Source organism: Canis aureus, chromosome 24 (assembly GCF_053574225.1).
Source record: "Canis aureus isolate CA01 chromosome 24, VMU_Caureus_v.1.0, whole genome shotgun sequence".
Lineage (NCBI taxonomy): Eukaryota > Metazoa > Chordata > Mammalia > Carnivora > Canidae > Canis > Canis aureus.
In genome coordinates, this window is record NC_135634.1 from 49,659,644 (window position 1) to 49,683,317 (window position 23,674).

The 23,674-nt window shown below is 53.2% G+C and overlaps 1 protein-coding gene and 1 long non-coding RNA gene across 5 annotated transcripts in view; one reads left to right on the plus strand and one right to left on the minus strand.

Annotated features, from left to right (window-relative positions):
- Positions 1-12,900, plus strand: part of UBE2F (ubiquitin conjugating enzyme E2 F (putative)) — a 55,283-nt gene extending 42,383 nt beyond the window's left edge. For both annotated transcript variants that reach the window (XM_077869418.1, XM_077869419.1), the window contains exons 7-10: positions 3,270-3,327; positions 5,902-5,934; positions 8,346-8,408; positions 12,231-12,900. In XM_077869418.1, the coding sequence (XP_077725544.1) occupies positions 3,270-3,327; positions 5,902-5,934; positions 8,346-8,408; positions 12,231-12,281 (205 nt within the window). In that variant the 3' untranslated portion in view covers positions 12,282-12,900. The remainder of the gene's footprint in view (positions 1-3,269; positions 3,328-5,901; positions 5,935-8,345; positions 8,409-12,230) is intronic.
- On the minus strand, positions 5,385-23,269 carry LOC144296308 (uncharacterized). Of its 3 annotated transcripts, none has more exons than XR_013363474.1 (6): positions 23,034-23,269; positions 21,260-22,804; positions 19,660-19,746; positions 7,886-13,386; positions 6,786-6,861; positions 5,404-5,731 (listed from the first exon to the last, which is right to left on the minus strand). It is a non-coding gene; the product is annotated as an uncharacterized LOC144296308 (long non-coding RNA). The 3 variants fall into 3 exon arrangements; XR_013363473.1 differs by lacking the exon at positions 23,034-23,269 and adding an exon at positions 22,964-23,012; XR_013363472.1 differs by lacking the exon at positions 23,034-23,269 and having other exon boundaries at positions 5,385-5,731; positions 21,260-22,923.
- Between the last annotated feature and the right edge of the window lie 405 nt (positions 23,270-23,674).

A 23,674-nucleotide genomic window follows, 5' to 3' on the forward strand; every position in this document is an offset into this window, starting at 1 on the left:
GCTTGATCCCAGGACCCTGAGATCACGACCTGACCTGAAATCAAGAGTCAGATGCTTGGGATGCCTGGGTGGCTCAGCGGTTGAGCATCTGCCTTCAGCTCAGGGTGTGAGCCCGAGGTCCTGGGATCGAGTCCCACATCAGGCTCCCTGCAAGGATCCTGCTTCTCCCTCTGCCTGTGTGTCTGCCTCTCTCTCTGTCTCTCATGAATAAATAAATAAGATCTTTAAAAAAAAAAAAAAAAAGCCGGATGCTTAACTGACTGTGCCCCCTTTTCCTTGTTAAGAGCACAGTTAGCACCCAGCTCCCAGTTCAGCCCCTGTTCTCATATCCGCCTCCTTTTCTGTCGGCAGTCACAGATGTACTTATGAGAGCCACCTTTTCCACATCTGGCCTTTAAGTATCGTGCTCATAAAATCTGACTCCTCCAGCTTCAGCTTATAGATGGCATTCGCTCCTGCCTTCTCCCCCAGGGCCATCGCCGCTGCTGTTCGCTCTCCTAGGCATCCACTGCACTCCACCTCCCTGTCATGCTCTGTCTTCCACCAGAGCTAAGGCCAGAGCAGGATTTATCCTGTTACTTTTGCTGTCTTCAAAGAAATCAGGTCATTAGCAAAGAGTGAGGAGAACTCAGCAGGGGCAGCCAGCAACAAAAGCCAGAAACCTTAAAGGAAAATCATTGATTTAGCCACATTAAAATTAAATATACGAAACACAAAAAGTGAGAGAAAAGATCAGCTAGGTTACATCCTTCATATGTAAAAGGTCTTTACCAATCAGTATGAAGAGGATGGATACGTCCACTAGGAAGAATGAGCACCTCTACACGTAGTGACTCAGGAGATTTACAAGTGGACGGTAAGCACTGAGGGATGTTCCGTCCCAGTGGTAGCCAGAGAAAGGCTCTTTGCTCGCCACTCCTCAAACCGCCCGGTGCAAAACAAACACCCAGTGGGATGAGATGTGTCTGTGCGGGTGCGGGGGGAGAACAGGCTCCCTCGCATCACGGGAGGACACGCATCTCTCTATATCTGTGTCGGTCCTTCGGCTCTAAGGTCTGCATTTACCTGGTACTTACCCTTGGACTTGTCAACTACTTGTAGGGATTTTTTTTTTTTTTGGGGGGGGGGGGGGGATTTTTTTTTTTTCGGGAAATAATGTGTTAGATTAAACTCCTTGTTTGTGAAAAAAATAGACAGTGTCCAGCAGGGGCTTAGTGTACCACTGACTCACGGCATCTCCTGAATAAAGAGAAAGACACGCCCGAGCCAGCCACTCCTGGTCTGCAGGGACCGCCAGGCAGCATCTGGCTGGGTTCCTCACTCGGCAGCGCTGACCAGCGCCTGGTTCTCTGCGGGGCCTGCTCTAGTACAAGGGTACTTACCTCTCTTTGTGAGGCTCACTGTGCTCCCACCAGGGGCACCCCCCCGCCCCCTGCTCTCAGCTCAGGGTCAGAGGGCAGAGGTGCCATGTCTGTGGGATGAGAGGCCCTGGGGTCAGGACCCTGGTGGTTGTACTTGACACTTTTTCTCCTGGGGTCCTTGCTTCCAGGGTAGTTCCTGAGGCACCCTGTGATCCCTTGCCTAGTGCCCTCCCTGATGGCCTGTCACTTGAGCTCCTGCAGGACTGCAAGCTGCTGGGGCTGGGCACGAACCTGCACAGTGACTGTGTTCTCACCACAGTGTCTCTGTGCCCAGACTTGTGCTCTGCAGATTGGGAACAGCCTGCCTGATTATGGGCACCACCACCAGCCCTTACCCTGGGGGGGCTTGCCCTGGGTAGACACACCTGGTCTCCAGTTTCAGAGCCCTGTGCTCTGGCTGTGCTGCTGACAGCTCAGCCAGTTAAGCTGGCTCCCTCCCTCCGCTAATGGTGGCTGAACCCAGAGGTGGTGGGGGCAGTTGGTATTCCTCGCTTTGTGAGGCCTGCTGACTCCTAGGGAGACGGGCACTGAACAAGTGATCAGATAGATGGCTAAGGATTGTGGCAAGGTCTGGAAAAGAAAAGAACAAAGACAGAACTGATTCTTGCCTCCGGGAAGAGATGACCTGGCACATGGTTCCCAAATGCTGCAGAGCTTCTGTGTCCGCAGGGCCTGGGCCCTCTGCAGGGTGGAGACGTCTGTTTCTTTCTCCTTCTCTTTTCAAGGCTCAAAGTAAGTCATAGTGGCCAATTTCAGGTTTTATTTCTTCTGACTGATCTCTATGAGGAATTAAGATCATAGCATATTTCTGTTTTCTCCCGATCCTAATAGAGTTATGTGAATTTGAACCTGTTCTGATCCAAAACTTCTCTTCACAGTAGGAATTAAGGCGCGCGGAGAGCCTGATGCTGCCGTGTGAGCTTAGGAGCTGTTACGTACACCTGAAAGCGGCAGCAGGATACAGCTCAAGGATGCCAAACTAATTTTTCCCTAGAAGGAAACTTAGCAGTAAACTAATTTTTCAGAGCATGGAATAACCATTTCTGTGAGAGTTTGTGATGTGCACGTACAGCTGATAGAACAGTGATGAAAATGACCCTGGGGTCCAGCTTAAAAAATAGGACCCCACAGGACCTCCAAAGTGCGTGCGCACCTTCTCCAAACGTGGGCCTCCCACCCACTCGTGACCACCATCCAGAATTTTGTGTTAATCTACCTTTATAACTTCATTTTTCCCTTTTGAGCTTTTTTTAAAAAAACAAACACAAGGTGTTAAAATATGTGCTAGGAGCTGTCATCCGTGTTCACCCGCAGTTCCTGGCAAGCTGTGCGGTTCGACGGGCCGTTCATCAGGCCCGTGCCCTCCGGGCGTGTTGCTGCTCTGTGCCTTGTTTTCTTGCCTCCGTTAGTTGGAGAAATGGCAGCGCCTCCCTCGTGGGTCGTTGAGGCATTGAGGGAAGGTTAGGATCGTGCTGACACACATAGGAAGCTCTCAGTGTTGGTTGTCATTTTCTGGATATCAAGTTGGCAGGTGTTCTCTGTGGGTTATGTTAAGCATGCTTTCTCCTGCTTAAAACCTGATGTGGTGCAGGATTAAAGACCTGGCTGTCCAAGCAGTAAACGTGGTGCAGGACACGAGACGAGCATGTGGACAGCCTTGGGGTAGAGACGGCCTTCTGCTGGGAGTCGGGGGGCCTGTGAGGCCCGGGGAGGGGGAGCCTGGGAAAAGTGGATGTCCTGAAGAGGAGACGTGGGCCCAGAGGGCGTGGTAGCCGCGGTGGGCACACCTGTGGCTCACGTGACGGGAGGCTGCCCTTGCTGACCACTGTGCCTTTCTGTCTGTTTCAGTTTACTGAGAGAACATTCGATTGACGGCACCGGCTGGGCTCCCACGAGGACATTAAAGGTAGAGTGCAGTGCACTTGACCACACCCCGGCCTGGAGGCCTCTCCCCCTGGGAACCAGTCTCCTTGCTATCCTGCCCACCCAGGTGGCTGGCTGGGCACCGTGCTCCCGCCTGCCCACCTGAGGCTGCTCGGCTAAGCGCTTGGCCGGGTTGGTTCCTCTGCCTGCAGTTGTCTCGGCTCCCCTCTGCTCCCTTTGTGCTCCAGGTTGTTTAGTTTCTGTTCTTTCCTTCCTCTGTCCCCTAGTCTCGGGTGGTGCCTCACTCCCAGAGGAGGGGAGTGCTGCCGGGGTGAGGAGACAGGGAGGAGGGAGAGGGCAGGATGGCCCCCGTCTGTTCCGAGTTACTCGGAGCTAGCCAGGGATGCCCTGAGGGAGGACGCCACCCCGGGGGAGGGCGATGGAACTGAGAGCCACCAGGACTAAGCAGGTGGCCCCAGTTTCTTCTATGGTGTAGGCTCCAGTGGGTTCTGGGGGAGCACGTTTCGGGTGCTGCGTGAGGCCGCCAGCTGTGGCGCCAGCTCAGGGCTTTGCTCAGCTCAGGGCTTAGTTTCCGTAGGACACCTACAGGGCCTTCATGCTGCCTGACGCTTTCATCAGGTAGTGTCGGCTAGTGTCCACTTGATAGTCACCTGCCGCCTGACTCCTGCCATTGTTTCTGAAGGGTAACGAGACAGTCCCACGCAGTCTTTGTGGCCTTTGCCCTTCTTGTGCGGGTCCAGGTGGCCCAGAAGAGCGTGCCTGGGTTCCCGGCCTGTGCTTCTCTTCAGCCCGGGACTCAGCACAAAGGTGTGGCCATCTGGGCCAGACCCATTTTCTCTGGTGACCGTGCCCTCCTCCTCTGCAGCTGACAGTCATACCAGGTCCACTTCAAAGGGCTGTGGGTGTCGAATCAGCCTGTTTGTGAAGCTCACAGACTGCCTGGCACATTGCACGATGCCATTTCCATCTCTGTCTCTATCTCAAGAGCAACAGTTTTGCACGTGTGTTAACTTTGGCTCAGTCATGCATGGATTACAGAAGTCAAACTAAAACCTTTGGAGGTCAAGCTCTGTGCCAAACACTCAAAATGAGCGTGGCTGGTAATGAAAATGCTGCATTGGGTGCTGTCCTCCCGGTCATAAGGGGGAGCCTGAGCAGAAGTGGGCGGGCCTCAGCCCTGCCCTGCACACATGCCAGGCTTTCTCTCCCCACTGTCCTTCACAGTTTAACCCTGTGGGCCCTGCCTTTGAAAAGAGCTTCTGCAGATAAACTGTCCTCATTTGTTAAATGCCAGCTTACTGGTTCATCCTTAGAGACCATCCTCACTCCCATGCCCTGCTCTTGGGCAGCCCCACTGCTCTTAGAGAAAGACGTTGAGGCCCAGAGAGGTGTGCACGGGTCATAACGGCCCACAGGGTACTGCACTGGTCCTGAGCCAGGTCTAGTTCTGTACGTGGACACACTCCATGGGCAACAGCTGCCAGTTGCTGTGTAGGCGCTGTCCTTGGGTATCACCAAGTAGGCACTTGGGGAAAGAACACGGGGAAGGAGCTTGGGGCCCTGCCCCAGAGTCAGAGAACACTGCAGACTCTACAGGCCTGACTGGATTCTCTCGAGGTGGAGTCTCTCCTGCCACGGGCAGCCTGGCCTGTCTTCTTGCCACACCCTGGACATGTCCTGCCCACTTGAGACTTAGCTCCTGCACCGGGTGCCTCTACCCTGCAGGCCCCACCTCCTCTGGGAAGCCCCTCCTCCCTGCTGGGTCCTCTGGGGGAACACTTCTGTGCAAGGTCTGTTCAACATGCCTGTCTGTCCAGCCTCTCCACCAGACCAAGAACGTGTATTTATCCCCAGCTCCAGCCGTAGGTCTGGCTCACCCCAAAAGAACACAGGTGGATGGCTGAGAGAAAGCGGAGGGGCAAAGTGGCCAACTAGCACAGTATCAACTGGGGCGGAGAAAGCCTAAAAAAGGCAAGACTCAAGCTGATGACGAGGAAGGCTGAGAGAGAATTAATTTGTGGTTAAGTCACAGATGGCAAGTCAGTCCAGAGAGAACACATTAATTATCCATTTTATTTTAATGAGAATTTCTGATCTTTGGATATTAGGAAATGTTTATTAGTCTTCCACTTTTTTTTTTTTTTAAGTAATTAGAGCAAAATTGTTAGGCCTGTGGGACCATGGGTAATTAGCATCTGCGGTCCCCAAAGGCCGCAGACACAGAAACAACAGATTTTGTCATAAAGATGACTCTTCAGAAGTTCCCAACTGTGCTTGGAAGTGACAAGGATGAGGTGATGTAAGGTGGGGTTCTCCTGAGCAGGTGTGCCTGTGGGCTCCTTGGGCTGGGTGTCACCCGAGGGCACTTGAGGTCCTTGAGTCTGTATTTACTACCCATGACTGCTCATCTCCAAATTTCCCAGAGCCTGTTGTCATTGGAGAGAAGTTGTTTAAAGTTTCCGTCTTGGGAAAAACAGAGCATGCTAAAGATAAATTCTGACCTGGCGCAGTACGTAACTCTTGGTCGTGGGTTTGAAACACTAAGTGCACAGGAACCTGAAACTTGTTTTCTTTCTTTCTTTCTTTCTCATTCCAGGATGTTGTCTGGGGATTAAACTCTTTGTTTACTGTAAGTATATTGACCAGAAGCCCAAGTTTTTCTTGATTCCTCTGACTACTGGTCTTAGATATTACATTAAGGATAACCTAGAGGGATTAAGAATGGCACCCTGTACTTGCTGAACCCCTCCTTTCTGTCACACTTGATGAGGCTGAGGAACAGTGACATGGATGGCACCTGAGGAGGCCGTCAGGGAGGAAAGGGCTGGGGCCTGGCTGTTCCTCTGGGGGCACCTGGCTCAGCCCTGCTCCGTGTCTGCCCTCGCCAGCAGCCCTCTTCCCTCCTGGTTTGGGTGAAAGCGTACGTGGCCCCCTGACCACTAGGCTTTTTACAAACTCAGAGCCTTAGAACCATTCTCTTGTTGGTGACGAGCTGCCCACGTTTGCTGTCCAGAGAAAACAGTGCGTCACAGGCCAGAGGGCAGGAAGGGGCACACGGAGAAGCTAAAAGCTGGTATTTGGATTTTATAAAAGTAATATACTTTTGAGTTTTTACTTTTCAATCATAAAAGAGCTTTAAAAGTAATAAGCTTCAGGAATGTGTCCCTGCGAGGGAAATAAGGCTGTGCTACTTTTAATAAAACTTATCCTCTATGAAAATGAGTCCCCCGACCAGCTCACAGGACGGCGTGGTCGTTGGAGGAGCAGCTTCCTGGCCCCCGGCACCCGGCCAGGCTGCTGTCCCCACACTCACATCTGAGGTCACAGTGGTCTTGCTCTTAGGGGCAGCAAAATAAAAAGCACAAGAGCCTCAGAATTAGACCCCCCCAAGCCCCAGCCTCCCTTTGCCATCTCATCTGTTGTCCCAGGTGACTCCTGGGACAATGCAGCACTTCCTGTCTTCTGGCCCCTGTTACTCACTTGGGAAGGTAGTGCCATCGTTTTGTTGTGATTCTGGTTTGGCTTCTCATGGATGTGCACAGTTGTGCTTCTGGAGCTGTACAAGATAGAGCATAATTTAAAATCTGCCCAGCATGTTGTGCTTCTTTTTCATTGATTTAGCTTTTAATCTGGTGCCGTGTTCATCTCTCCAGTGCTCCAGATTCTAGAGAGTCAGCCAGAATTGTTGATTAAGGCTGTAATGGTCATTCCCGCCAATATATTCCTTTTAGGTCAGGTATATGGTAAGGAAGATAAAGAATTTTGTGCGTCTGGTGATCTTTATCTGCACTGGATATCTCATCCATATGCTTTATATTTTTGCCTGTTTCTAGGACTTAGAGTCTAATTATTCTACTTTACCTTGATCATAGAGATCTTAGAGACTTGAGTTTTCCTTGCTGTATTTGTAACGTATTGGTCATACCCCATGTTTATTTCCACATAAGAAATACAGTCCCCAAATTTAACATTTCCAGTGACCATCTATGGCTCTGGAAAGCAGTGACTTCTCATAAGAACAAATCTCACCACCCCGGTTTTTAAGAAGAGGAGTAGGCGTATAAAGATAAGGCATGGCCTCTGATTTGAAATCTATGGTGTCTTTTAGGGAGGGGGGAGTGGCCATTCCAGGGTTTTCTTCTTAAGATTTTATTTTTTTAAAATAATCTCTACACCCATAATGGGGCTCGAATCACAGCCTGGAGACCGAGAGTCGCACATTCCACTGACTGAGCCAGCCTGGTGCCGCCACCTCCCCCCACCCACCCCACCCTGGGTTTTCTAAGGTAGAAAGGCCTGGGGGACACGGGCCTCCTGGGGGAGCTGTCCCACGCTCACTCAGCCTCCACCCACCATCCCTGCCGGCTATGAAGGGATGCTGTGAAGGGGAATAAAAAGATAAAGAGAAGATCTGGCAAAGGTCAGCATGGAAACCACAGACTTAGAGAGGCAAGGATGTTCCTCACAAAGTAAAAGAATAAATGAATTTTTGAGGAAAAAAGAATGGGATTTTTATTTGGAAATGCTCATAATAAGACTGGTTCTTTATCAAAAATAGCATTAGAACTTAGTGTGATCACCAGACTTTGGACAGTCGTATGTAAACATCTCGATCTTTCACCAGCATTCAGAAAACCCCCACACAGCCCGTGCGCTTCCATCACAGGAACCATGATCCGTGGTAGAATCGCTGCGCTCTCTGGGTTCTCCTGTTTGCTGATTAGAGTTCTGTCGCCTGGTTCATAAAATGAAGACTTAAAACAGCAGAAAAGGGCAGCCTGGGTGGCTCAGCGGTTTAGCACTGCCTTCGGCCCAGGGCGTGATCCTGGAGACCCGGGATTGAGTCCCACGTCGGGCTCCCCTTTGAGGAGCCTGCTTCTCCCTCTGCCTGTGTCTCTGCCTCTCTCTCTCTGTCATGAATAAATAAATAAAATAAAATAAAAAAATACTTGGTTCAGAGCAAAACCAAAGTTTAAAAAAAAAAACCACAGAAAAAACAGATTCTTTCCATTGTTTACTTTGAGTTTCTCTCTTTTTAAGGATCTTTTGAATTTTGATGATCCGCTGAATATTGAAGCTGCAGAACATCACTTGAGGGACAAGGTGAGCTACTGATCACATCCGAGGTTGATGGGTGTTCTTGCTCAGATAAATACGATGCTGAGAACGGTAGATCCAGGCCCGGGATTTAAAGCAGTTGATCAGTGATGTGTTATGATAAATGTGAGTAGTCTCGGTAAAGTATTTGACCTGAGGTCAGACAGAAGTGTTTATATTAGATGTGATTTCCTAGTAGAATTCATTCTGAGGGACTTAAACAGGCCACTGTTACTTTACATAATTAACGGTGTGGGGATACAGTGCTCACACCCCAGGTCCTTCCGATGCGCCGATACACTCGCCTCCCCATTTGGTTTCTGTCCAAAATAATGGGATCCTATTTATTATTTTTAATCCTCGGTTCCTTTTTTTTTTTGTTTCCAGCTTTTTTCTTCCCAATAAGTCATCACTCACTCATTTTAGGAGCAAACAGTCCATGAAGTGGCTCTACCATACTTTTCTCAACCATTCGCTCAGTGGTGGGCGGGCACTCAGTTTCCCCCATGAGGTTTTTTTTTTTTTTTTTTTTTTTCTTTTTTTCCACCTACAAAGGATAATGCAGTAAATATCCCTTTTACACACATCCTTAAAAGTACACGAACAAGGCGTTAGGGGCAGCAGTCTGGGAGACGGCCCTGTGATTGGAACAAAGCTGTTGGATGAGGTTGTGCAGCTTCACCTGGGGCCAGGCTGGTTGGCCAGTTAGGTCTAAGCAGACAGCCTTGCGGGACTAGCTTGGTTTAGTCAGAGAGCCTTGGCTTTCATTTTCTGAACCAGATTTCCTGTGAATCCTCACCACCCCAGAAATCAGCCACCCAAGGCTAGTACCCAACAGCTAACGTGAATCTATAAAGCTCTAAATGCCCTCAACCTGTTTCTAAATATCGTGCTTAAGAGCAGGTGCTTCTGCTTGGTAAGACGTGCTCTGTGCCAGAGTGAGGGGTGTTTTAAGTGTGCTGCGTGAGGCGTAACAAGGGGCACAGGTACTGCCCTGGCAGGGCCCCCAAGGGGGGTAGAGTACCTGTGAGAGCTGCACCGCCCGGCACGTGCCCTGGCACAGGTCCAAAAACCATGTGGCAGGTGCAGCAAGGACCAGTGAGTCGTGCGATGGGGCTGCGGGGCCACTGGGTGCATCCAGTCAGGCAGAGGAGGCTGGGGGCAGAGAGGTCTTCAGCAGAAGCACAGTGGTGTCAGGTGGCTCTGGGCACGGACAGCCCCTCTGCCGCTGTCACGTGCGCCCACCTTCACCGGTCAGCCCACTGCACCACCTGTGCTGGCTTTAGCTGCCCAGGAGAGGGACAGCCTTGGTTTGTCCCTGCGATGACAAGCCTTGCAGGTGTGCTCCTGCCATCACCACCACCCCGCGCCCCGCCTTCCCAGGCAGCTCCATCACATTGTATCTCCAGCTGTCATTGTCCCTGATGGGACCCCCCACAGAGCAGTGTGTCCTGTAAGCCAGTCAGGGAAAGAAGCCCCTCATGACAGCAACACTCTTACAGGCCCACGTAGAGAAAGACCTGTTACAAATTGTCCTTTTATTTTTCTTCGAAGGTTGCTTCCTGCTCTTTGTATGAAATAAGGGGAAGACTTGTATTTATAAACTCTTAGCCCCAGTAAGATGGACCTAAAACCCTCCCAACAATGATGTCTCCACATGAATTCTGAGAAGTGCCCCAGCCCCGCCCCTGTCCTCGTGCTGAGTCACGACAGTTGCCGAACTTTGTCCTTACTTTATTTCATGCTCATTGTTCATCCCAAGTTTGGCTGGTGGCCACTTAAGCGCCAGGTGAGGTGCTGATGCTCAGGATGGATTGGTGGACCATCCCTGTCCCCGTGGAGCAGATGTGCCAGTGGGTGGAGGCAGAACATAGATAAGCAAACATGACGTCTGGGGGCGGGGGGCAGTGGGGGGTGTTGCTGTTTTATGTAGGGTGTCGTGAGAAGGCCTTTCTGATAAGATGTGAGTAGAGATCTGATGTGAACCAAATGGGTATTGGGCAAGAGTATTCTGGAGAGTATTAACAGTGGTGCAAAGGCCCTGAGGCGGGAATGTGCTAGGGGTGTTCAGGGAAGAATACAGAGGGCAGCGTGACTGCTAGAGAGCAGCATCCTTGAGTGGCCATGGCAGGCCCTGTCCCACACTTCCCAGAGAGCGTTTATTCTCCTGACATCTCTATGAGGGAGGGACTCATTATCCTCGGTCTGCTGCTGGGGACGTAGAGCCACCATGGAGGTAAGAGACTTGCTGGGAAGGGCAGAGCCCAAGATGTGAACCCAGGCAGTCTGGTCCCAAAGTCCTTGGGCTTCATGTGGGTTCTGCTCTGTGGGCCTGTGGGGTGGGAGGCAGCAGAGGCTGAGCACGAAGACTCTCGGAGGCCATGGGCTCCGGGCTTCATCTGGGGCGAGGGGAGAGCAAAGGAGGTGAGACTGAGCAGATGCACCTTTGGTCCTGAGGGCAGGACCGGGGCAGCAGTGCCTGTGGGGTCTTCACATCCTGCAAGCAGTGGCTGTGGCTCCTTAGGAGCTGGCGGTACCATTGGCTTCTGGGTACTGTGGAAATGGCCGAGTCAGGGCTCCTGTCCACAAACGCAGGCTCAGCAGCTCTCCACTTCCTCACTTAAGATGACAAGCAAGTCACCAAATCATTTTCAGACCCTTAAATCAGGAACCTGCCCTGACCTTGAACGGGTTACCGTGTGCATTAAGTGTAGCAGGAGAGGGGGTCTCCTGGGTGCTCCACCCACTTCTAGCTGCTTCCCCTGGAAGAGGCGCCACTCTAGGCAAGGACTGGCCCCAGGAAGGCACAGCCAGTGCAGCACCTACCAGGGGCTCTGCTGTGCCCTCTGTGTGCGCTGGGGGCCCTTGGCGTTACCTGTCACATGATGGGACCTGATGGGACTGAAGCAGTGTGACCCCACGGCCAGCAGTGACCTAGCAGCTGTGTTGTAGGAGTAAGAGGGTTAAGTTCCACCTGTCAGATCACAGTGTCCTGAATGCTGAATGCATGTGTTCTTAGGTGGGCAAGCTCCAAGTCCCTCCTGGTGCCTGTGGTCCCTGGGGCCCTTGCCCAGTCCTGCAAGGCCAAGGAACTTAGGTCCTAACGTTAGACCCAAGGGGCACACCTGGGGCACTTCCTGCCCATACTGGCTTGGAGACCCTGAGGGCCACACCACCTCTTCACCAGAGGAGTTGGGCCAGGTGCCCAGGTGGCCTCTGCTCGATGCCTGCAGAGGGAGCTTTGCAGCAAGCCCTCTGTGGGCAAGGTCATCACCATGAGAAGTGGGCATGTTTTGAATAGTCTACAAGGTCTGGGGGGTTGTTCTAGGAAGATGATCTGGACATAGGGGTCTCTGGAGAGCAGCAGGTATGGTTCATCCCCAGTTGAGGTCAAGAGCCCCGTCCTGACCTACATTGTCACCTGCACCACACTATGGGCCTCACTTTCCACATCTCCAAAACAAGCGGTCTCGGGTTGTGTTCCGCTCAGAGCTTCTGTGTTGGGTCCCCACCCCAGCCCTCCCAGCACAGTGGCACAGCGTCCTGCACACGGCGTCCTGCACACAGCAGGCACCTGGAGGAGTAGGGAACCAACACTCTGCTCCCTGGGCCTCTGATGGTCCTACAGCCCCGGCAGCTGGGTTGGGGTGGGGGGGTGCAGTTGGAGTCCACGTCCTTCCGTCCTTCCTAAGCTCTAAGCTCTCGAGAGCTCAGCGGCTCCTCAGTGGCTCCTGGGCTTGGGTGGGTCCTACTTGTCTGGAAGCGTTTCCGTTGCTAACTCGCTCCCCTTTTCCTTCTCTCCCTGATCCCCCCCCTCCCGCTCCACAGGAGGACTTCCGGAATAAAGTGGAAGACTACATTAAGCGTTACGCCAGATGATAGGAGGAGGAGACGGTGGGGCTGTGGACTGTGTTGTAGGCTTGTCTCCAACAACCAAGAGGGAGCTCCCGTCCCCAGTCCTCGCGCTCCCCTGAGACCCACAGGGTCATCCGCATCCTGTGACCATGCTGTCCCGAGGAAGAACCTCTTCACGACTGCCCATTGTAGATGGAGAGTCCCACATAAATACAGCAAGAAAATGTGTTTGGGGTTCTAAAGAGTTGTCTGCTTACCTTAACATGTTTACTTTTTGGAAACTGTACTGTATAGGCTATTGATGAGATTCCTGAGAAGTTGTAATGAACTCAGAATTGAGGCTAGCGCTCGCTTCTTCCCCTTTTCCCAACCAAAATCCTCCCCCGCACAAGTGATGATGATGTGCTCAGTGTAGCTCGCGGATGGGCCCTAAGAACCCCGCTGCATACTGTGATTGGATGCACATTCTCTTAGCTCCTCCACGGATGCCGGCCCCGCCTAGGTGTCGTGAAGCTTCCCAGAACGCACAGTCATTCACTGTAGATCTCTTACTGAAATGCGTATTTTATTTAATGTAAGTATATTTTGGAACAGATTTGTAATTTGTACAATTTAATGCTTTAATTATTTTTTTCTATTCTCATTTAGTTTGTATTTTCATTGTATAGAGCAGACAGATGTTGGGTCAAGCAACTATTGAAGAGAAATACAAAGAAAATATGAAAGACCCATTATTCCTTCTGTCCAACTGAAACAGGAATTTGGCTTTTAAAAATCAGCTCTTGCTTTTGGGTCCAGATGGGGCGAGGAAGTTTTGGAACCCCTTGAAGCTACTAGCTCTGTCTGATTTTTTTAAAAAGAAAAAAAGCAGGGAGCCCTTTCTCAGCTGCTGGCCCGAGGAGACTGGCTGGAGCCCCACCGGCCGGGGGCGTGGCGTTTCCACAGCAGCCCGTGGGGGAGCCCAGGGAGGGCAGAGGTACCGCCAGTCAGCCCTCCGGTGTCTGATGCCGCAGACCGCAGCTGTGGCTTCGGACTCTGCTGCGGTTCGGCGTCCGTGGGGAACCACCCAGGCCGGGGATCGGCGGTGGCACGTAGCACAGTCAGGCCAATGCACTTCAGAGTAGGAGCGCTGAGGAGGCAAACGGATTTACTCCGGCATTTAGACGTCTGAACCAGTGAAATCAAATGCACAATAAATGTTTGTGGTTTCCACCTGCTGCCTGCCTGGCACACCCACGTTTAACTGACCACCTCCTTTGGCCTCTGGATCTCCCCTCTACCCAGTCTGATCTGCGGTTCTTAATTTATAATACAGTTTTCTGATAGGAGATCGGCAGGGGAGGAACATAGGCCATGCTTCCCAGGTGTTATCAGGGGTTGTGCCTGTTAGGTTGCAGGGAGCCCTGACCGCAGGGATATCTCTGGTGCACAGAGCAGGAAGGTGGGGCTGGAGACAGGGCACGGTGGCCTCTTGGAGGCTCAGGGCCCATGGGGGAACAGTCCCCTCACCTCCTGAAGCCCGGGAGGGGCACAGCAGCTTACACACTTTTAATTGGAGCTCTGCCCAGGGTCCCAGGACACGGGTCAGCTGGACACGGGGCTGGCTCGTGCTACTGGGGTCAGCAGACCGGCCGCTGGCCTGCCCACATGCCAGGGTTCTGCCCCTGGGACCCAGGGCACGTGGTTCTCTGCCTGGGCAACCCCGGGCCGGAGTCCTGGCACATCTACAACTGTCGGGCAGCTCCCAGGCCGCACAGCTGGTGGTGCAGGTGGAGGTGAAGCAGTGATACCAGGCCCACGGGTGAATGGAAACACGCATATTGTAGGTAAAGGAATGTGCCTTCTGGACAAGACTGGGACGGACAGCTGTGAATTCTGACCTCAAAACGTAGAGAAATACACAGTAGAGAAATACTTTATCAGAGGTCAAGTAATTTCTTCAAAAAACCTTTTTCCACATGACAGGGTCATCCCCTTCTGTCCAGTGGAAATCCCTCAGAGCCCTGCCCCCCTTCCCCTATCTTGTTGAGCACACACCCAACCTGGCCCGTCGCCGTGGAGAACCGGTACTGTGCTGGCTACTTGGCAGCGGGGCTCACGGCATCTTCTGGTGGCTGCAGAACCCTGGTTTCCAGGCATTTCTGGTTTCTTGGGGTCTCCCCACTCTGACCCTAGTCCATGTGCCCACCACCCTGGTGATTGTGGATTTCCCAGCTGCCAGGGGTGGGTATACTGAGCCAGCCCCGGGGCCAGATAGGAGCAGAGAAAACCCCGGGGGACACGAAGCTCCGGGACTTTTCCCGTGTCCACTTGGGTCCCCATAGCTCGACCGCTTCAAATTTGCTATGTCAGCAGCATGTTTTTCAAGCTCACAAGGAAACAGTCCCAGGATAGACTTGTCAGAAGGAAGAGGCTCACATCCCCCCGCTGACCTTCCCTCAAGCACACCACCTGCGAGTCCCCTCCCTCTGCCCTCTCCGTGAGGGACTCCCGTGTCAGGTGCTGGTCCGGCCGTGCTCCTCGCTGCTCGCCTGTGTTATCTTCACCCACTGTGTTGGGGCTGCTGCAGGGCTCTGGCCCAGGTGCAGTGCCTCGGCTCCTGCTCAACAAGACCCCCCCCCCCCTTCTATCCAGCATCCTCTGCAAGCACTGAAAGCCTTAGAGGGCCGTTCCTGATTCCTACTAACCACAGACCAAGCCAGGTGGTGCACCTGCTAGAGAAGTCGCTGCAATACAGAAGTCCATGAGGAAACTGGAGAGGCTCGTTCCGACCATTTGCAGTTGCTAAAATACTCTGAATATATAGTCTTTAAGAGGAACATGTACCTTAGCCTTTAGGTATTTATTTTAAATAATCATCCTTCCCCCGTGACTTGGCTGCAGCCAAACCAGTCAGCAGAGTCTTGGGGCACCTGGTGGCAGAGCCAGCACATCTTGAATGGCAGCAGGAACAGACTGAACAACCCTTCTGCTGGGCTCTGGAGTTTAGCAAAAAAAAAAAAAAAAAAAAAAAATTCCCGGAGGGCAAACAAACTCTCAGACAGGGGTGACCACTAAGATGTTACGTGTGTCCAGAGGACACGCCCCACTGTTCCCTAGGGCTGCTCTCTTACCCCTCACTCTCATTCTCTAAAGACCCACTGTGAAAAAAAAATCATATTCCTTCTAAATAGGACTTTGTGCAGGTTTATCAAAATCACCCAGAATTTTTTTAGTGTAAAATCCCAACCTCTTGTAAAATTGGTTAGCCACCAATAAAGAGTTGCAGTCTTTAACTCTTCTTTTCCAGCTAGTACAGTCTATCCCAGGAGTGTTTTCACTTTCATCCACTTAAAAATGTTTCACCTTGGAAAGTCAGGTTTGCTACAAGTTCATCATTCATCAAAGTGGGTCTGGTAAAATGCTGATAGTTTTAGCAAAATACGGTTTTAATTTTCCTCTGCCAAAGAACTTGGAAAACGAAGAGCACCCATCCCTCCCCTTTCCTCCCTCAAACAAAATCCCGTCTGGAAGGGCTAATTCGGAGGGTTCCATATTGCCCATTGACGTCCCCACTCATGGCCTGGGTTTCCGTGGTTTACCAAAACTGATCTATTGGAAGAACTGGTTTGAAAAAAAAGTTCCTCAAAAAGCCCAGTGATGAAGGCATTCGGGGACCTTGCCTTGTTAAGAATGTCTATTTGCGCTAAGCTGTATAAAGAACTGAATTATAATCTTTTTTAAAAAATCCAGTTTAGGGCTCATTCATTTTCATTGCCAAGCCCACTGAGCCAGAGTTGTTTGATAAATTCACTTTTTAGCTTATGTCAGGGCCAGCTGGAAGGAACAGGGCTTGCCGCAGAGTTCCCAGTGCTGGAGGAGAGACAGGACAGGGCCCCCAGCACTGCAGCGAGGGTGGCGTGAATACTTGCTAGGGGCCAGGGGCCAGGGGCCAGGGAAGAGACCATAGGCACGGAAGGCGTAAGCCTCCTGTCGCCTCCCCATTGAGCCTGTGGTCCGTGGTGCACCCCCAGCAGTGTTTCCTCCTCCCTGGCCTCACAGGACTGACTCATCTGTGTTGTAGTTTTCCGTGTTGGGTGTTTATAATCTCAGTGTCAGACCACATTGACCTTCCTCCCCACTCATCGCTCCCTCCCGTGCACCACGTGGTGCTCGCCGCCAGTAGTAGATCTTCCCAAATATCTCTAAAAATTAATTTCCACCCCAATGGCCCCATTCACCTGTGTCTTTCACACCCACACCCACCCACACCCAGGGTGAGGCTGGAGGGCCAGAAGGTGTGTGCAGCACTGTGGTAAAGAGCCTCGTTTCTTATTCTTAAGGGGTTTCATCTCCAAGCTCATCTGAGAAGAGAAAACCTTTTTCCCTGGGCTGGTTCTCGATAGAGAGGGAGCAAGTGGAGCCCAGTGAGCACGGATCCCGCTGTGGTTGCCATGTGCCTTGGCAGACCAGCCAGTGATGTGTAACAAGAACCACAGCTGATGGAGGAAGAGCACAGGATGGAGGAAGACCTGGCCAACACCCCCGTGAGACCAAACCAAACTGGTGGGCTGGCTCCCCACGTCCTCCCCACCTTGCTGCCAGAGGTGGGAGCACCTCTAAAACAACCCTGACTTCCCGGTGCCTCCAAAATAAGCCCCCTTGTGCTTAGCATACAGATGCATTGTCCTTGGTCACCTGTCCACTGCCAGCCACTGCCCTGAAGACCCTGCTTGACCTCAGAGTGGTGCCTTCATGCCTTGCAATGAGGTCCACATCCCTCCTGGGGCTCCTTTCAAGATTCAGTTCATATGGTGCCACCACCGTGAAGCCTATCTTACAGGCAGATGGGCAGGTGCTGGGGTATCCTCATCTTGCCCAGGCTTCCAGAATTATTCCTTCCATATGTATTCCTGCCCGTCCCAGGTGTCCGGTGCACGAGGAGCACAGGGCCTTAGCCATCCTGCAGTAACGAATAGCTTATTACGATGCACTTGCTTAGGCCAAGTAAATACAGCAGGAGCTTCAGAGCACAAGTACACCAGCAAGCCTGCTCGAGACGGTCACGTCCTGGACGCCGGACATGCCAGCCAGCGAGGCAGTAGCTGCAGAGGGCATCTGCTACCACAGAGGTGAGCAAGCCACCCTTCCATCGGCTGCAGCTGCCAAGTCTGAACAGCCTGCTTTGCTTGAGTAAATGGGACTGTGAACAAATACTGCAGGGAAGAAAAGATGTCAGGCAGACAGGATGAATTGGATGCTGGAAATGGACTGTAGGATTAAAAGAAAAAATTTCAGGCGGGGGTAGGGGGCAGGGAAACACATTTAGGAAAATGCAGTGAATTGTATCTTTGACTTGGAATCAAGTCCTAAGGGGGCAACAGGCCAAAAGGAAAGGACGGTAGGATGGAACCGAAGCTGTGGCAACACCTCCACAGCAGGGCAGGGCAGATGCTGGAAAGATAGAGATGGTGTGGGGACAAATTGGAGAAGTTCTCCCGCCGTGCAGGAGAGCCACAAAGGAGCCATCAAGGGAAGGAACAGGCAGAGGGCACTTGCACCAGCCTAAGATGGGCTGACAGGGCTGTCCTATTCGAACAAGCGAAACCCTGACAATCTAGACAGTACCACAGTTTCCAGACATCAGACCCCAGACCGAGCAGGACAGCGATCCTGAGTGAGACCTGCCCGGGAAGAGGAGACCCAGGTGGAACCCAGCTTGAGATGGAACTAATTACGTAGCAAGGCCAGGGGAGCTCCAGTTCCCAGCAGAGGGGGCTGCACAGAGAGGGAGCCCCGGAGACCTGCAGCGGGTCCTCTCAGGCTGGTACCTGGGTACTGACTAGCAGTGCACCCGGGAAACTGCCCGACAGTGGGGAACAGCACCCCCCAAGAGAAGAGAAAATGCCCCCTTGAGTTGATACAAGGCCAGTAGTCTACATTCCCATGAGCCAGAATGGATTTGTGATCCACCTGTGATTCACGGTGAGCTGGGGAGACGACTAGCTCAGTAACAGTTAAAGGCCGCACTCGTCCCACCCAAATATCTTAAAAGCAAGCCTTAAAATGATCCGGTTATTTCAAATGAACTGCATCCCAGAACAAAGACGAGAATTTTAAAAATCCAGAACCTGGGTCGCTTGGGTGGCTCGGTGGGTTAGGGAACCAACTCTCCATCTCAGCTCAAATCATGGATCTCAGGGTCATGGGAGAGGGCCCTGCATCAGTATCCACACTTAGCGTGGGGTCTGCTTGCGATTCTCTCCTGTTCCCTCTGCCCCTTCCCCTGCTGGCACACACATGGAGGCTCTCTCTCTCTAAAATAAATAAATCTGTTTAAAAAAATAAAAATACAAATAAAGGAGCACCTGGGTGGCTCAGTGGTTGAGCATCTGCCTTTGGCTCAGGGCATGACCCTGGGGTCCTGAGATCGAGTCCTGCACTGGGCTCCCCTCAGGGAGCCTCCTTCTCCCTCGGCCTGTGTCTCTGCCTCTATGTGTGTGTGTGTCTCTCGTGAATAAATAAAATCTTTAATACAAAAAAAAAAAAACAAAACAAAAAACAAGTCGGAGTGCCTAGGTGGCTCAGTGGGTTAGGCGTCTGCCTCTAGCTCTAGTCGTGATCCCAGGGTCCCTGCTCAGCATCTGCTTCTCCCTCCCCCTCTGTCCTTCTGCTCCTCTGTCCTGTTCTCCCTACCCCCGGCTCATGCTCTTTCTCTCAAATAAATAAAATCTAAAACAAAACAAAAAACAAACTGAGTGGAGTCATACCAGTAGATTAGCACTAGGAGAAACTGTGAACGACAAGACAGAAGGAATATGATCCCAAATGGCAAGTAGACGCACACACCAGGGGCTCACCCTCAGCACTGTGACCTGGTGGCCAGTCCTGTGCACTGGAGGGTATTAGTGGCTTCCACTCACTAGATCCCAGAAGCACCTACCCCCCGCCCCCCGTTATGATAACCAAAACATCTCTAAGGCATTGCCAAATGTCCCGTGGAAGGAAAAGTCACTCCCCTTTGAAAATCGCTGGACTGCATAGATTTTTCTTTTGAATTTTTCATCCCTTTGTGCTTTTGAACAATCATCTAAGAGAATTCTTAGGCTCGGGCATTCAGCTCAGTAATTTGCCCTTTGTGGCTAATTCTGTTCAGCCCACCTATTGTTTTCTTTTTAATAGACTTTATTTTTTAGAGCACTTTTAGGTTCACAGCCAAACTGGGTGGAAAGCAGAGCTCCCATATACCCTTGCCGCCGCCGTCATGCATGACCTCTCCCACTGCAGACATCGCACAGATGCAACCTTTGTTACACCTGATGAACCTCCATTAACACATCATTGTTACCCAAAATCCACAGTTTTTCGCTGGGGGTTCACAAATATATACTAAAATGTACCCATGGTGATAGTACAGGCTCACCTCCAAGATACTGCTGGCTTGGTTCCAGAACGCCACAGTAGAGCGAGTATCGCAATAAGGGAGTCAGATGAATTTTTTGGCTTCCTACTCTAGATAAAAGTTACATTTTATGCAACGCTGCAGCCTGTCAGGTGTGCAACAGAACTAGGTCTAAAAAAGCAATGTCCTCGCCGTAACTGAAAGCCACCTCGCTGCTATAAAATGCTGGCCCCGTCGCAGCGCCCAGCGAGCCGCCGTCCCTGCACCGGAGCAGGTCCCACCTCTATGTCGCGGCCGCTGAGGGTCCGGGTGGGGCCCAGGCCGGGGCCTGCGGCGGCTTCCTGAGCTAAGATGACAATTTTCTGCGTGGCTTGACTTCCCCTCGCGGCCTCCCTGGCGCGCGTGGCGCTGCTGGACGGCGCTGCACCTGCAGGAGAACGTCCTCCGGGCCTGGAGCCCCGCTCTGCGACCGCCGCTCTGTCCCCGGAGCGCAGGGAACCGCTCGGTCCTCCGCCGTCACCGCAGCGGCCTTCCCGGCGGCGTCACCCGGACGGATTCCGTCTCGGGAAACCACCTTCCCGGCTCGTCCGTGGGAAGCAACTACTCCCCGTCACGCTGTCCCACGGGAGGGCGCGACCCGGGCCTGACTTCAGGCTCCGCTTGGAACCCTGGTTCCTCTACTGTCCCCCCCGCCCGCCAGCACCCCGTCCCCATCTGCAGTGACTTCCCCACCAAATGCTCAAACCTTCGGTTTGTAAAAACAACAGCAATAACAAACCTGTTATCTGAGAAGCACAATAAATCGAGAAGTAAAACAAGGTACGCCTGTATCGTTCAAAATACTTTCACAGCCCTAAAAATCTTATGTTCTATTCCTTCTTCCCTCCACCCGTCCCAGGTGGACTGAGTATTTAAAACTTGATTAGTGGAAAAAATAAAAATAAAAATAAAACTTGATTAGTGGGCAGCCCCAGTGACCCAGCGGTTTGGTGCCGCCTTCGGCCCAGGGCGTGATCCTGGAGACCCAGGATGGAGTCCCACGTCGGGCTCCCTGCGTGGAGCCTGCCTCTCCCTCTGCCTGTGTCTCTACCTCTGTGTGTGTGTCTTTCATGAATAAATAAATAAAATCCTTTAAAAAAATAAAACTTGATTATAGTTTTTGTTCAACATCTATTTGTTTCATAACCACCTTTAAGAAGAAAATCCCAGCAGTGCACTTATCTGTTGGAGACCAATTCTGGAAGCTCCGCTACTTTTGCCCTCGGGCATGAGTTGCTCTTTGGATCTCGTTTTCATGGAGATCACATTCTTCAAATGTTTGATCTTTTTAAGATTTTGTTTATCTGACAAAGAGCACAGCAGAGAGAAGCAGGCTCCCTGCTAAGGTAACCACCCCCTCCCCAAATGTCTGGTCCTTTTTAAAAAAAATTTTTTTTATTTATTCATGAGAGACACACACAGAGAGGCCGAGACGCAGGCAGAGGGAGAAGCAGGCTCCACGCAGGGAGCCCGATGCGGAACCCGATCCCGGGTCTCCAGGATCACGCCCTGGGCAGAGGGCGGCGCTAAACCGCTGAGCCCCCCGGGCCGCCCAAATGTCTGGTCTTTATTGAGCACTTACCTTGGTAATGACGACTTCCTGCGGCAGGTTGGAGCAGCCCTCGAGGAAGAGCGTGGTGGTGGCTCCGTGTTGCACCACCCAGCGCCTTTAGTGGCCTCAGCAACGGGCCCTCCGTTCTTTCTAGGCCTCTATCCCCAGCCACATGGGCACTATCTTCTCTGACTTGTCTCCGACTCCACCACACTCACTACATCCATCCAGAACCACAAACCCTCTAACTACTAATTGGCCCGACGTGCTGGAGGCGAATCACCTGTGAGCCGCACCTGGGCGCCCTCCAGCTCCCATCCACACAGCCCTCCCTGCAGATCTGGAGAAGGAATCCTGCCCCCTACCTTCCGACGTCCCCCACCCACCCTTGCTCTTCATCACCTGCAGGACCTTGGCTCTCCTCTCCTATCTCAGGGGCCTTGTGACCGCCCTACCCTGCCCCCCCCCCCGCAGCATATAAACAAGTTCACGTTCTACAGCATTTCCCTTAGTCGTGTACTCCTCTTTTAGGCTCTTTCTCAGCTCATCCTCTGGGAGAGGGTTGACCACAGTCTTCATTCTTTCCTGTCCCATTCACCCCGCAACTCACGGCACACTTTCTTGCCCTCTCCTCACTGCTGTCCTAAAGCTTCTCCTACTAAATGCACCAGTGCCCCCTAGTCCCCCTATAAGGAAGACACTTTCCCAAGTCATCTCAGCTGCACTTTACACTCTCACCTGTTCTCATTCTTTCCTAATTCCCTTTCCTTTTCTCCCCTTTGGATTATCCTTGAGCTCCTGTGTAGCTCTTGGCTTCTCAACTTTGGTGTGTCCTTGGGATGCCTGGGTTAAACATCGGACCCTTGGTTTCGTTCAGGTTAGGATCTGAGGGTTGTGGGATGGAGCCCCAGGGGCTCTGCGCTCAGTGGGGAGTCTGCCTGAGATTCTCATTCCCTGCACCCCTCCCCCACTCACATTCTCTCAAATGAATCAATAACCTTTAAAAAATTTATTTTTCAGGGCAGCCTGGGTGGCTCAGTGATTTAGTGCCTGCCTTTGGCCTGGGGCCTGATCCTGGAGACGCGGGATCGAGTCCCGCATCGGGCTCCCTGCATGGAGCCTGCTTCTCCCTCTGCCTGTGTCTCTGCCTCTCTCTCTGTCTCTGATCAATAAAATAAAATCTTATTTTTTTCAGTGTGTCCTTTGCTGTGGTCGCAACTGCCAAGTCACTGGCTCGGTATGCAAGCAAGAATGAAAGGACAGAAGGAACCAGAAATGCAGACACTTGCAGAGCTGGAAGAGACAACTCCTGGACCCCAACAGGAGCTCAAGTCTTCCAAAAGCCGATTACAATTCAGCTTCTTGATAAAGCATTCCTGGACTCAAATTCTGGCTCCTTCATCGCCGTGTGAACTTGGGGAAGATGCTGAACCCCTATAGTCTCAATTTCCTCCCAACAGTGCCCACTCGCGGTTTACCACGGTTGTTACTCAGTACGTGACGGTGCTTACCGCGGGGCACGTGCTCTGGGCTCTGAGATGGCGGGGCGGCCGGCAGGCCGGGGTCACGCTGCACCTGTCGCCCGCCCCGGGCCCTGCGCCCCCACCCGCGCTCCTCCGCCCGCCCGGGGTCCGCTGCACCTGTCGCCCGCCCAGGCCCCTGCACCGTCCTCGCTCGAGCCCTCGTCCCTGCGCCCCCACCCGCGCTCCTCCGCCCGCCCGGGATCCGATGCACCTGTCGCCCGCCCCGGGCCCTGCACCGTCCCCGCTCGAGCCCTCCTCCGCCCGCCCGGGGTCCGCTGCACCTGTCGCCCGCCCCGGGCCCTGCACCGTCCCCGCTCGAGCCCTCGTCCCTGCGCCCCCACCCGCGCTCCTCCGCCCGCCCGGGATCCGATGCACCTATCGCCCGCCCCGGCCCCTGCACCGTCCCCGCTCGAGCCCTCCTCCGCCCGCCCGGGGTCCGCTGCACCTGTCGCCCGCCCCGGGCCCTGCACCGTCCCCGCTCGAGCCCTCGTCCCTGCGCCCCCACCCGCGCTCCTCCGCCCGCCCGGGATCCGATGCACCTGTCGCCCGCCCCGGCCCCTGCACCGTCCCCGCTCGAGCCCTCCTCCGCCCGCCCGGGGTCACGCTGCACCTGTCGCCCGCCCAGGCCCCTGCCCGGTCCCCAGCTCGGGCCCCCGCGCACCCTCCCGCCGCCGGCGCGTCACCCAAGCCACAGACCCCCGCGGAAGCTGCAGGCGGGGCCCCCGCGCCCTGCGACGCCGCCGCCGTGGGTCAGCTCCGGGCCGGGGTCCGGCGGGGGCGGCCTGGCCGAGGGGACCCGCGCGGAGCAGCGCACCCGGGAGCCCGCAGTCCACGCCGCCCCCGCCCCCGCCCCCACCCCCGTGACGCGGCCCGTCACCTGACCGCGCGCAGCCAATCGGCAGCCCGCCTGGGCCAGCCCCGT